Raw genomic sequence first — 13450 nt, forward strand, 5'->3', positions numbered from 1 at the left:
TTAGTAGGATGCAGAACAGATTGCAGTGTCTCTTAGTCTATTTTTTTTCTATAAAAACTTGGATAGCATAACATCTCAAACCCACTTAATCAAAAAGTACTGAAGCCAGTTTTAGCAGCATCAAATGCAACATAATCAACTATCAGCATGACAATTAAATTATATATGTCAACTTAAAGACTGAGATTGTGTGGGTGGGTAGCTTTGTCACAGTGACTGTGTTTATGTGCCCTCTGAGTATTGTTTTAATATTCTCTCCATCTCTGTATCAGTTTGCTCAAGAGGTTCAAGTTTTTTATCTCTTGCCCAACACATTTTGTACCATCAAGTTATGTTGCTAATTTCTCAGGTATGAGTGTGTTAGTGGCTGTCCTTTCATCAGTCATGTGTTGGAATTCTCTCCAGAGCAGACAGGACAGCTTCTGGGTGTCTGTGACTAAAATGTGGGTAAACATGTGTAAGAAAACAGATGCTTCATTAAAGAAAATTAAAAAAAAATAAGTCTTTCCAAAAATAACAAATGTATTATTAGTTGCTAACTTCCTTCCAGACAATCTACTAGTTCTGTTTGCCTTTAAAATTGTCTTTGGTTAGCAGCTACACCACCTGTGTTTCAGAACAGGTCATCAACCTGAAGCTAAGCATGTTCAGACCCAGCCAGTACTTGGTTGGGAGACCACCTAGGAAAAGCTAGAGTTGCTGATAGAAGAGATGTTGGTGAGGCAGCCAAGGGCCTCTTACCCTGGGGTCTTTGTGTCAATCCCAATGCAGCAGGGATGGGGACACTAACCGTTGTAAATATGGGGCCATCCTTTGCATAAGACCTAAAACCAAGGTCCTGACTCTCTGTGGTCATTAAAGATCCCTGGGCATCTTTTGAAAACTGTAGGATTTATCCAAATGTCCTGACTAAATTGCCAATCATGGCCTCATCCATTGTGCTCCCTAATCCCCTGTGTCTAATTGTCTACCTCTCTGACTACTTCACAAAAGTAATTCTAGTATTCTGCAATAAATGCAAGGGAAGCAAGAAAACATTACTTTCCAATATGAAATAAAACAACTGTCATGATGTCTTTCACGCATAGCTTGTTCATTAGCAAGATATGTCCATTAAAAGTGATATGAAAATCCAAATAAAATGTTTGATGCTGAGTGTTTCTATATTGGAATATAACACTTTATAAGCAACTTGCTAATTTTAGACCTTCACAAAAGGTCTGTATGTTTCACAAAGAGGTTAACAGGAATAGGCTATCTATTCACACCCATTAAAATTAACATTAACTCCTTAACAGTAAAGTTATTTAAAAAGGTGTAATGTAGCTAAAAACAAGAGGGAGCTGATCAAATGTTATATAACTTCATTCACTGAACAAGACAAAATTCAAGACTGTGGTTGCTTTTGTGAGGTGCCACAAAAGCCACAAGCTTTACAGACACATAACAGAAGTAATTCAAGCAACTGAGACAGTCACATATTTGGACTTAAACATTAGTCAAAAGTGTCTTCAGCGTAACAAATTCTGTTACCATAACACAATACACCTAATTATTTTCTTTAAATAATCCACTGTATAATGCTGCACAAGCTGTTTCCCTTAGACATATTTTTCAATACCAGTGAGAATGTCAAGGACACATCAAGATCTCGATACTCTCTGTAAGGAAAAGGTATCTTGGCTGGATCCAGCAGAAAATGAGTGTTCAACCAACAATATAATTTGTGCAAAGAGGCAAATAGGAACCAAGTGGAATTGTGTGGTTCTACTTAATAGAGAGTGTCTACACCACTCAGATCACATGGGATGTTTATCATTATTTTCATTGAAACTTCATTATAGATTATATCCATTGCCATGAACAGCTTATCAACAATTGCACTATCCTCTTCCAAAAAACACCACCATCCATGCCCAAAAAAAGGTTGACAACCCCTCAAATAGTGTATTACATGTAATTATTTAGCTGACTACTGTTTTCAAAGTAATTGACGATTTTCAGATACAGTTGGTTACATTTATTTTGTTTTTCCAGTTGGAGCCTAGGCAAGTGAAGTGACTTGATCATGACAACACACTTTCAGTGTGAGGGTTTGAGGTCCAAAGCATTAATCACTAAGTCAAACTGCCCACCCGTGAAGTTGACAAGCAAAAGACTTCCACACATTTTTTTCTGCCAGGCATCCTTAGTGCAATTAAAATACTATGACAATGGCTTTTGCATCCAATAATTTAATTTATAATACTCATTTCAAATACAGCACAACATCCTAAAAGAAAATAAATGGCAGAAGACAAAATTCTTACCTTATGCCGACACTTTAATACCACACCATAGGCTCCTGAAAAAGAATACAAAAAAATCTTTATTTTTGTGCTTGTGTATAAGTAGTGTAAAAAACAAGCAAATCTTTAAATGATTGGTGGACATGTTTTGGATTAAGTGGTCCTAATTCTATTTCTTGCATTCTATATTGGAAAAGTCACATGATTTAACCACCAGTTTCCCTCCATCACCAAGTATTACTTCTAATTTTAATTATTTGTAGCAGAGAAAGTAATAATTGGATTTAATTTTCAATGTAATAGATATGCGTAAACATGAATTTAATGTTCAGGGTCATTGAAATAACCAAAAGACAATTGAAAAGACCAGTCAGGAAACCAGACGCATGATCCATACACATTACTGTACACAGCGTATTGACTAAGTGAGTCAAATACTACAACTCAACTTTTAAAAAACCTATTAAAGGGTATTAAAAATCTAGACACAGAATTTCAATCATGCTAAATAACCCAAAGTCCTGTTATCCTTTTAAATGCCCGTTTGTGATAAGCAATGACTTACCTGGGATTCCTGAGTCTTTTCATAAGGTGTACTTTCTAACACAACTTTCCCATTATGTAATTACATTTAATATTTTATTATCCATGTGAACAAATGCATTTATTGCATCTGCTACACAAATCTCTCTATTATATAAAAAATCCTGTGAAGAGACAAGACTTTTTTCAAGAAATATTTTCAAGTCTTGTCTCATGAGATTCTATCAAGTCACGCCTTCCCCTGAACCATATTCAAACACGCACACGATCCTCTCACCTCTCATTCGTTTGAATGTTTTTCATAGACACAGTTCCTGCGCTCTCAGCGCTTATAAATTTTTACGCTTTCCTTACTTTACATTCCCAATTAAAGAAGATGTATTATGTCCAAACCTTGTTGAAGAATTTCATCACAAAGGATTATTAACAGAAGAAATGATCACATGGGCAATCCTAGCACCGAGAAACAATGAAGTCAAACAAATTAACGCTAAAATTGTCAATCGGTTACATGGCAAATTGGTTAAATGCATCTCAATAGACTATGCTGAAACAGTTGGTGGTGACTGTGCAGAAGATGAAAACATCAACTTGCAATATCCTTAAGAATATCTACAATCGTTTACACTGTCAGGTCTTCAACCGCACGATTTACTGTAGAAAGAAGGATGTATCCAAGAAAGGTAATGTAGTACATCTTCCGCAGATAACAGACAACAAAGGAGATCTTGATATGCCATTCGTATTAAAAACGTTAACAGTTTCCCATTAGAATAGCTTTTGCAAAGACAATTAACAAATCTCAGAGACAAACATTCAAACAAGTTGTTTAATCTATTAGAGAGAAACAAACAAAATGCTCTCATGGACAGTTATACATTGCATTGTCACGATGAAAGTCCAAACACAGAATCAAAATTCAATGCGATATTGATGAAAATTTAATTCAAAAAATACACTTTTACTGTAAAACCTCAGTAAAAACTAAGTCAAAAACGTATTTGCGTGTTAATTTCAAAGCCAAACAAAACAAAATCGCATTAGACAATGAATGACTCTAACACAACATGAAACATAATTTACTTTAAACTTATTAAGTTTTACTATTTTTTAATACGTACGGTTAATTATGCACTGTAATGTAAAATAGTTACATTATGCATATGTGACAATTCTTATGAAAATATCGATCTGTTTAAATTGTACATCCGCATCCCCATACGCGCAAAGAGGCTAGCACATAGTGCAGGTCCAGGGGTTGGCGAGCGAAGCAAGTAGGGGGCAAAGCCCCCTGGTCTTTAATTGAAATGAATCTTCTATAGGGACTTTGATAACTTAAAAGTGTCTGCTTTAAAAAAAATTTATTGTCTGATTAGCTTAACCCATGTTGACTATCCTCCAATATACCTGTACTAGATAGCTGATACCCCATCTTCCAATCCTTTAGTTTGCTGAACCCATTCCAACAAAATATGAATAGAAAGCAGAACGTCTGTGGAGTTTTCCCTGTGCTTTCATTCATTTGCCAATGATGTACAGTATATGTTACATTTGAAGGTGTTTTTATAACTGACGTGAAACATTAGCTAGCACAGTGTTTAGACATTTACTTGGAAGGTACTGACTTCTGGGGGAATTAAACTGGTTTGGGGTTTGTAAATACAAGCTCTTTAAATTCTGCAGGGTAAATATTTTCTGGTGTAAGTAATTTATTTCCTTTTAGCTTATTTAATCTTGCCAGCACTCATCTTTCTAAAATCTCCAAGCCTTTTAATAAACTGCAGGTACTAGCATATTACTGAATTTTAACAGGGATGAGTTCCTTTAACTCAAGGACACCATGAAATGTTTATAGGTCACAGGGGGTTATGAATTTTGAACTTGACACTTACTGCCTTGTTCATTCAGATTTATGCCTTGTAATGAATGGAATTGTCTTGTCAAAAAAACAGTATGATATGTATTTGACCAAGAGCTATAATACACTGATGACAGCCATTCAGTTCTTTAGAAGATCTGATGCATAAGAATATGTAGACTGAGTTTTGAGAAGCTCAGTCTCAAAAATGCTTTGTCTTGTGGATCTACTTTGGCCCCACCATACATATCTATGATGCAAAAAATCCCCTACAGTATTTTAGCAATCAAATTGATTAAATTTACTAGACTTAAATAAAATGCACAAGCATAAAGAAACAGCAAGGGTCATAAATTTAAAATAATCAAAATAATGTGAAAAACAGATACTTTGCAACAATTTTCCAGTATACGAATGGCAGGAATGACAATATAAATGGGGTACACCAAAAAAAACAAGCATTATTCACATGATAGGCTCTACAATGTTTCACTAACCAATAAGTACTTCTTTCCATTCAAATAACATGTTTTTTTTTTCTGAGAAGCCGTGTTTAAGGTACACTAATCATGAACAGAAATCAAGAAACAAGCAAGGGTAAATTGACTGGGCGAAATTTCCTGATGGGGAAAAATAAGAGTTTAATTTGGAAAAATGAAATTCTTAAAAAATCTTTTTGCAAGAGAGTTTCTTTGTTTTTTTAAGACTGGACAAGAAAACACTGTGCACCCCGATTCTAAATAAGGAAAAATCAAGCAGCACTACAACAGGAGAGCACCCATAGGGACCAGAGAAATGCTTATACTGAACAACATTAGAGAGATGACAAAAAGGATGTGAGAAAGTAAAATATAAGTAAATTTTATTTAAAGAAGTGAGAAAGCATTGCCAAAAACATTGTAAAATAGGCACCCAGTTCTGACATTTACTTTAGGAAATCACAAATCATTATATTTTAATATGAGCAACCTTTCCTTCGATTTTAATAGACAACATGTTTAATATACTGTGGGTATTTCAAAACCTGATCTAAAAACAGATTATGAAATTTTCCTCTATAAGATATGTTGCATCATTATTTAAGATATGTTGCATTATTATTTTTGTAATGATGCAAAAAATGATTTATCAATTGTGAATACTATTGGACATTTCCAGGTTGACTCATTACCATCAAAATTGTCCGTACATTACAGTTTTTCTCAGTTGCTTTGGTGCATTGCTCACAACAGACTTAACATTTGCATAACAGCGAGTGCATCCCGCAAAACATCATGGATGACCAGCAAAAGCTGATAACCTCTTCAAAATCCTTAATCCATGCCTCAAAAGCAAGTATTTACATCGCCGAATATGTCAGTGCCATCAAAATGCCAAGTCCATGAATCATCGTCCACAGACATGACAGACAAAATGTAAAGTCATGTTATCAATATAAAATTGGCACAATCTAAACATTTTCTGATGCACAAAACATCTGAATGACAAGGGCAGGAAACATAAAAATACAAAACACCGATTGCAGGAGATTGACTCAAGAAGAATATTTTATTGATTGCACAGGCATATGGTGACATACCATGCACTGCACTTGGAGTCTAGCAAGAAAATGCATTTCAATACTTTATGCATAACATATGAAATGAAGGAAAAAAAATTACAACATTGAAAACAATATACAGTATACACACTGAAATGTGTTTTGTATTTTGATGTTGTTTGCCATTGATGATGTTTTGCCATTTGCACTAAGTGTTTTGAGAAATGCACTCGCTGTTATGCAAATGTTAAGTCTGTTGTGAGAAATGCACCGAAGCAACTGAGACTGATTGATCCAAGATCTCACACCTGCCCCGAATAATGTGTCACCTGAGAGCAATTTAAGGTGGTGCAGGAATCATTAGTATTGTGAATACAAACAAAAAAAGTTTTGTACAAACCTATAAAATACACTTGACAGCCAATGATATCTTGTTGAACACTTTTAACTGCAATGACTTACACAATGAGAAAATGACAAGTTTGTCGGGAGTGTAAGACTATGCAAAAGAGGGCTACACAATGCATTTTGATCATCATGACATGAGCAACCACTGATGCATGATACAGCTGAGAATTGCACATAAGCATCTGCCTGAGTGAGCTAAAGCAATTGCAAAATGATGAAAACACCCAGAAATTGCTGTTATGATGTGCACAACTGACTAAAGGTTGTGGGAATTGAACGAGCAGTTTTGAGAACTGCAATTCTGTTGTGAGAAATGCACCAAAACAACTGAGAAAAACTGTAATCACCATAAAGAGAATTTAAAAACTGATGTCTAGAGTAGATCAGTAGATCAGTAGATAAAGGTAACTTATATCTCCAAAAGAAGGATACAAATGCAAGCAGACTAGGCATTGTCACACCCAAGACATCCAGCAGGTTATATAACCAGCAACACTTACACAGATCAATTGTATTTAAACTCATTAGAGAATAAAAACAGCAATTCTGAACCTGTCAATTTTTTTTATTTATACTTATTAAGTTTTTCACTACTACTATTTGAAATACAGTATTCTGTTTTCTCAGCAGACATCATTGTTTTGCAAACAACACTCCAGTTGCTATCCTTCAATTCATTAGAAGGCACAGTATATGACATCAGTGGTGTACCAATATTCAAGACAGTGACATGTTACAGCTGGCATCCAAAGTTGTGGATAAAACAAACAATTCTCAGGGTATGCCACCTTACTCTCCTTTTTGATTTTCCCGTTAACGGAAAATATTCCAAGTTTGTTTCGACTAAGAGTTTGATTTAATTTGGGTTACATCCATTTTCTAAGAATGTTTGGTTATGACCTTGCTTTCCAGACTTCTCCTGGTCCTTTCCTTTGTGTTTTTGGCCTGTTATATTTTTTCCACATTGGGAGCACTGCAGATACAAATTTCAGAGTGTATCACCATTTAGGTGAATGTCTAATGCCAGCCAGTGACTATAAAGACAGTAAAAGTACATTTTCCATATGCCTATATTACATTCCACTATTCTACAGGTTTAGTAATGTGTCGCATTGTTCCTTAGCAATCATCTGGGGTTAAGTTACAATTGTCAACTGGTAAAAATTTAATTGAATTGAACTCCTTTACTGTCATTGTACGCTGTACAATGATATTCAATGTGCAACTCCTCCACAAAACAATAATCTTCCCATTAGATGACAAAAATAGTGCAATGACAAAATAAAATATGCCCCTGGTATCCATGCTGTAAAATGATCTTCCACGTATTTCCTGTAGATGTCTTTGGCCTTTTATATCTTTTTTCAGGTTTGACCTGACAATACTGTAGGCTATGGGATCCCCAAATCTAATTGCCTGGTTACATGCTTTTAAAAGATGTTTCATTTCTTTGTTCATCCATGGTTTTGTTTTTGCAAAAATGTTTATCTTCTCTATAGTGACATTATCCTCATAGCTACAGATGTAGAATAGAACAGTGGATGAAGCAGTGAATGAAAGTATCATTTATTCAAATATAAATAATAGTATTCTAAATTTGCAGAGAAATTTATTGTGCTCTGTCTGGTGACTTCTGCCTATCACTTAGTTTGGTGCAAGTGGTAGGCAGTTTAGGAAGAAATTAGTATTAATAAGTAAGCCAGTGAATACATAGATTACAAAAGATTTTATGTGCTACTTTGCTTTAGGAAACAGCAGTGAATTAATAATTGATCTTAAGAGTTTGCATTGGTATGATGAGGTTGATACATATTAATCATGTGCCATGGAAAATTCAGTTGAACACTCACATGAAAGCACTTCATAGAATATAACACATAGAATCTACTATCCTGACAGCTTCCAAATTCTGTGCATCAGTGCTACAGAATCTACAACAGTTTAAAGTAAGGACATCAGAACCCACTAAACCCTAGTAGGGACAGAGGTTAATATTAAATGGTTAGTAGATCTACTAGATTGCTTATCTTTATGGCAAGCATGAGAATAATTACTATAAACCAAATCCACCAGAGTCAAGTTTATGGTTTAGCTGTGACTGACTGCTAGAAATGGCATAAAATAATTGGATGCCACAGGCCAGATACTAAACACAGTAATCTGAATAGCAATTAGATATCACATAAATAACTTTTTACTTTTACATTCTGACCTAAAATACAAATCATATTTTAACAGAAACAATGAAAAATGGTCTTAATAAAAAGTATATGGTGGTAGATGATAGATCCTGAACATGCTGAATCAATAAAATTGTTTTAAGACACACTAAGGCTTACATTAACTGACATATCTATTTGTGGAAAAAAAAAACACATATACAAATCAAAAGAAGTCAAAAAACACACAGTAGCAAGTTTTGTAGCAGTGAATTTTGTAGCTTGAGCTGTGCCCCAAAAGGTGAGACGTTATCAAACAGAGTTTTAGTTGTTTTTATTGGACAGAGAATGCACTGGGGTATTTTAGTGATTCTACAAAACGTACTTCATAAAAAACAACTAAAATAATTAAGTTAATTTGCACAAAAGCAAAAATAAATTAAAAAAGCAACTGCTACCTGAAAAAGACCAATTACCAAATCTAAAAAAGAATAAACTTCTGTAAAAATAGCCTAAATATGACAATTACTGGTGCACTTATTAACAATGTACTGTATATTCTTGTTTTATTTAATTTCTCTCTATTATAAAAAAAAATCCTGGAAAGGAAAAGCAGGGCAACGAGACGTGATCTTTTCGGAAGTTCTCGGAAGACACTTAAAAGACCTGCGAGACGCAAACAATATCAATTAAGAGCATGGCCAGCAAAACACTCAGTCGTGTAAAGGCACGTAGCACACACAGATCCTGTGCTCTCAGCACATATAAAGCGTATAAGGACAATACGTTCTAAATGAAATGTCAACAACTAAGCAAAGAAGAAAGAGCAGCACAGACAAAAGAGACCCAAAAGCGTTGGAGAGAAAAAAAGGCAGATAAGAGATTATGAAAGCAGTGGAATTCAAAAGGCTCAAACAAACGATGGCGCTATACATATGCAGAGAAAGGTAAAGAATATGAAAGCAGTAAAATTCTAAAGTATTGTAGCATACCAGCCAGGTTGAAGCCTTTTTTGTTTTAACTGTTAGGTCCGATTGAGGGAGGGCGGAGTACAGCACGGAAGACTGAAAGTGGGGTATTGATTGATGCGGTAAGGGACCCGAGACCCGGGGGATGAGGGGTTGGAGAGTGTGCTAGAAAGTTGTGTTTGGGGTTACAAAGTCGGCAATTGTTCAAGTAAACCTTTTGTGACACTTTATTACGTCAGTCGCTACAGTATCAAAAAAGATAGCAAAGATCGCATTAGTGCAAACAAAAGGAAATTAACCATCAGGACCAGGTGTAATTGAAAAAACAGCAGGAAAAAGTGAAGTCAGAAATAAAAGGCAAAGAGCAGAAAACAAAGTCTAAATCTAAAATCAGAACTTGAATTTGTCTGCCATACTGCATGTCAGACAGCATTGTGGGCAAATGTGTATACAACAGGATTTTATCCTAGACAAGACAAGACAATATGGCACTAATCTGACACTATGTAATATATGAAAGGCATAAAGATGGCCAAGTGCACAGGTTCATTTGCAAATGTATACTTGTGATAAGACAGCTTATAATTATCATCTATAATTCTGAAATGATGAATAGTTTCTTTGTCTTTGAGGGTTGCCATGTAACAATGAATACAAAGCATCATAACCTGACAGCAGCAAAAGGCAAACTCTGTGACAAACATACAGTATGAACAAATATTACAGGAAACACACATCTAAGAATGCACATTATGTCCAATTAACCTTTTTTTTTTTTTCAAAGATGTTTATTAAAGAATTTAACTTACAATAAAAGGGAAACTGTGAGCTGGCAAAAAAGTATTAACACCAAGAAAAACTTCACTGTGCTATGTGATTAATAAAACAGGTCACTTTTTTTGTTATGACTTTTAAGTACTCTCTGTTTTCACAGTATATTCTGGTTTGATCTGTAGTTGAAGCTTGTGTTCCCCTGTTTCCTCCTAACGACAGAATGGCTTTGCACATATGCTTTTTCATTTTCATTATCTCATTCTGGGTGTGTTTTTGTTATTATAAGTTACATTTAACAGTTTACAGCCATACTAATTTCCTTAGTTTTTTTAATGTCTTTAATGAAATAACTTGATGTTCACTTGCTTTACCTGAAAAAGTTCAACTCCTCAATTTCTGTTACAGCTCATACATTGCAGTTCTGGAATCAGTCAAGTTTCTCTTCCCTACACTTGTCTAATGCTGTTGTGTCTTTTTGGAGATAACAACAGCAATTCTTCTGTCATCTCTGAGGTGAAGATACCAGCAGTATCTGGCTGGCCAGTAGTTGCAACAGGCAAAGGAACCTCCAAAATAATAAAAGACAGGGCAAATTCCTCCATGAAATGTCTAAGATAGAGAGATTTTCATTGCTGAGAAAGAGCAACTACAGGTTTACTGAGTTAAAGGGTCATTACTGTCACATGTACGTGTCCAGTGAATCTTATTTGCATGTGCAAATCAACATCGCCATGATTGGAGGTTTGCTGTTTTACCTTGAAACATCTGTCTTCGTTACCTGTAAAATCTCGAACCATTGTAATGACAGCAGAAAAATAATGATGGATTTATATTGAACTCATTTGGTCAGTTAAAGCAGAGCATTTATTGTAACTCTAAGGCAACATTAAACTAACAGCACTTATTAGCAGCATGCAGTGGTAGGCTGAGCAATTGAAGAGTCATTTGTCAGTTTTAAGACACATCAGTGTGAGAAAGAATTTTGTCTCAGAAGTAAAATGAGAAGGGGGACTAAAGCAATACAGAGAAAGAGAGATACTACAGTCTTTTATAAAAATATATAACATCAGGTGAAAAAGAGAAATTGAGGCTATGGAGGGCTCACAGAGTAAGACTTGTTGAAACTTTCAAGCCTTTTTGATTGATCATTAGATGATAATGTTATTGGAATGAGTGTGGATATTTAAGCAGGTCTCAGTTATTAAGTGGTGTATCATTAGGTGATTTACCCTTGTGACTGTCCTGTGTGCTTCTGTTTTTTTCAGCATTTTGTATGTCTTCTATTTTTTATTCTATTTGCCTGAACTGCATACCTGCTCTTTTGCCTACCACTTCAGATATAAATTGTCTCCTACTTATGTTCTCAGCTCTTGTCATTTGTCTGAATGAGCCCAAGCATGAGTCACATGTAGCCAGTTTTACTTTTTTTCAGCAAGCAACACACCCTAGAGAAACAGCTGCTTGACACAAACACAACAGGCACAATGATTATTCTTTTTTTCAGAAATTGCAAAATAGAATGTCATGATTCATACTGATTTATGAAGTACAGTACACTTCACATTTGTGTATTATTGTAAGCACTGCCTTTTGCCATAAACAAGTTGAGAATGACAACATTGTTCATGGATAGGAAAAACATCCTAAAATATAAACTTTTTTTTATTTTAAATTGGTAGCAAGTTTTTTCCTCTAGAGGAGAGGAATAAAGGTCAGTAGGAACAAGACAGAATACATGTGCATGAATGAGAGGAAGGTCAGTGGAATGGTGAGGATGCAGAGAGTAGAGCTGGTGAAGGTGGATGAGTTTATATAATTAGGATCAACATTACAGAGTAATAGGGATTGTGGAAGAGAGGTGAAAAAGGGAGTGCAGGCAGGGTGAAGTTATATGTTATTGTATGTTATCTTGTTTTCATCAGCAAGAGTGAAAGGGAAGGTCTACAGGACGGTAGTGAGACCAGCTATGTTATATGGATTGGAGAGCTACAGGTGGGAGAGTTAAAGATGCTAAGATTTGCACTGGGTGTGACGAGGATGGATAGGATTAGAAATTAGCACATTAGAGGGTCAACTCAAGATGATTGGTTGGAAGACAAAGTCAGAGAAGCGAGATTGCGTTGGTTTGGACATGTGCAGAGGAGAGATGCTGGGTATATTGGGAGAAGGATGCTAAGTATAGAGCTGCCAGGCACAGAAACACAGGTCAAAATAAATTGTTTGCACTCCAACCAGCAGTACTAATAATAATAAAAATATTTCAATAAATATTTTCAAGTTATTGTTCAAAATTAAAAGATGCAAACACTAACATTAAAATCTTAATTTAGTTATGTCATTTATTTTTTCAAATCAATCAAAATTTTGCTACACTGCTGTAAATCATCAATGAATTCTCTCAATGCATACTCTAGCACTCAAATCAAAGTCTGAAATGTTAATTTTGGAAAATTATTTCCATTACGAGTGTGGCACAGTTGGTCTGCTTGGCAGCTATTTTGAACTACTATACATCAACTCCTGTTACCTACACAAGAAGATTACTTTAAAATTATGAAAGTTGGGATAGACTTGGTAGATCAAAATGATTGCAGCTTAGCTCTGCTGAAAAGTTGGTGCAAAAAGCAATCTGTTAATGTTAGATATCTGACAATGCGGGCAGCTTTTGATTTGTTGATAAGTATGCAAAATATTCTGGAATATGTTACACTTTCACCATGTCCTGTTATGTATGCATAATTATGCAATGAAAGTAACACAAGGAAATAGTAATACTAATAAGATGAATGACACTATTATCTAGCACAATTTCATTACGGAAGAAAACTATTTATAAGGACTAGTTCCTAAATGCTACTAGGGAGTTTGTGATAAATACTTGACAAACTAATGTGTTTTAGATTTCCATGAAA

At 35.0% G+C, this 13450-nt stretch overlaps 1 protein-coding gene across 3 annotated transcripts in view; it reads right to left on the reverse strand.

The window, feature by feature from the left end:
• Window positions 1-13450, reverse strand: part of cdkl5 (cyclin-dependent kinase-like 5) — a 496892-nt gene that overhangs the window by 294451 nt on the left and 188991 nt on the right. For all 3 annotated transcript variants that reach the window (XM_039745025.1, XM_039745022.1, XM_039745024.1), the window contains one exon: window positions 2310-2344. In XM_039745025.1, the coding sequence (XP_039600959.1) occupies window positions 2310-2344 (35 nt within the window). The remainder of the gene's footprint in view (window positions 1-2309; window positions 2345-13450) is intronic.

Source organism: Polypterus senegalus, chromosome 2 (genome assembly GCF_016835505.1).
Source record: "Polypterus senegalus isolate Bchr_013 chromosome 2, ASM1683550v1, whole genome shotgun sequence".
Lineage (NCBI taxonomy): Eukaryota > Metazoa > Chordata > Cladistia > Polypteriformes > Polypteridae > Polypterus > Polypterus senegalus.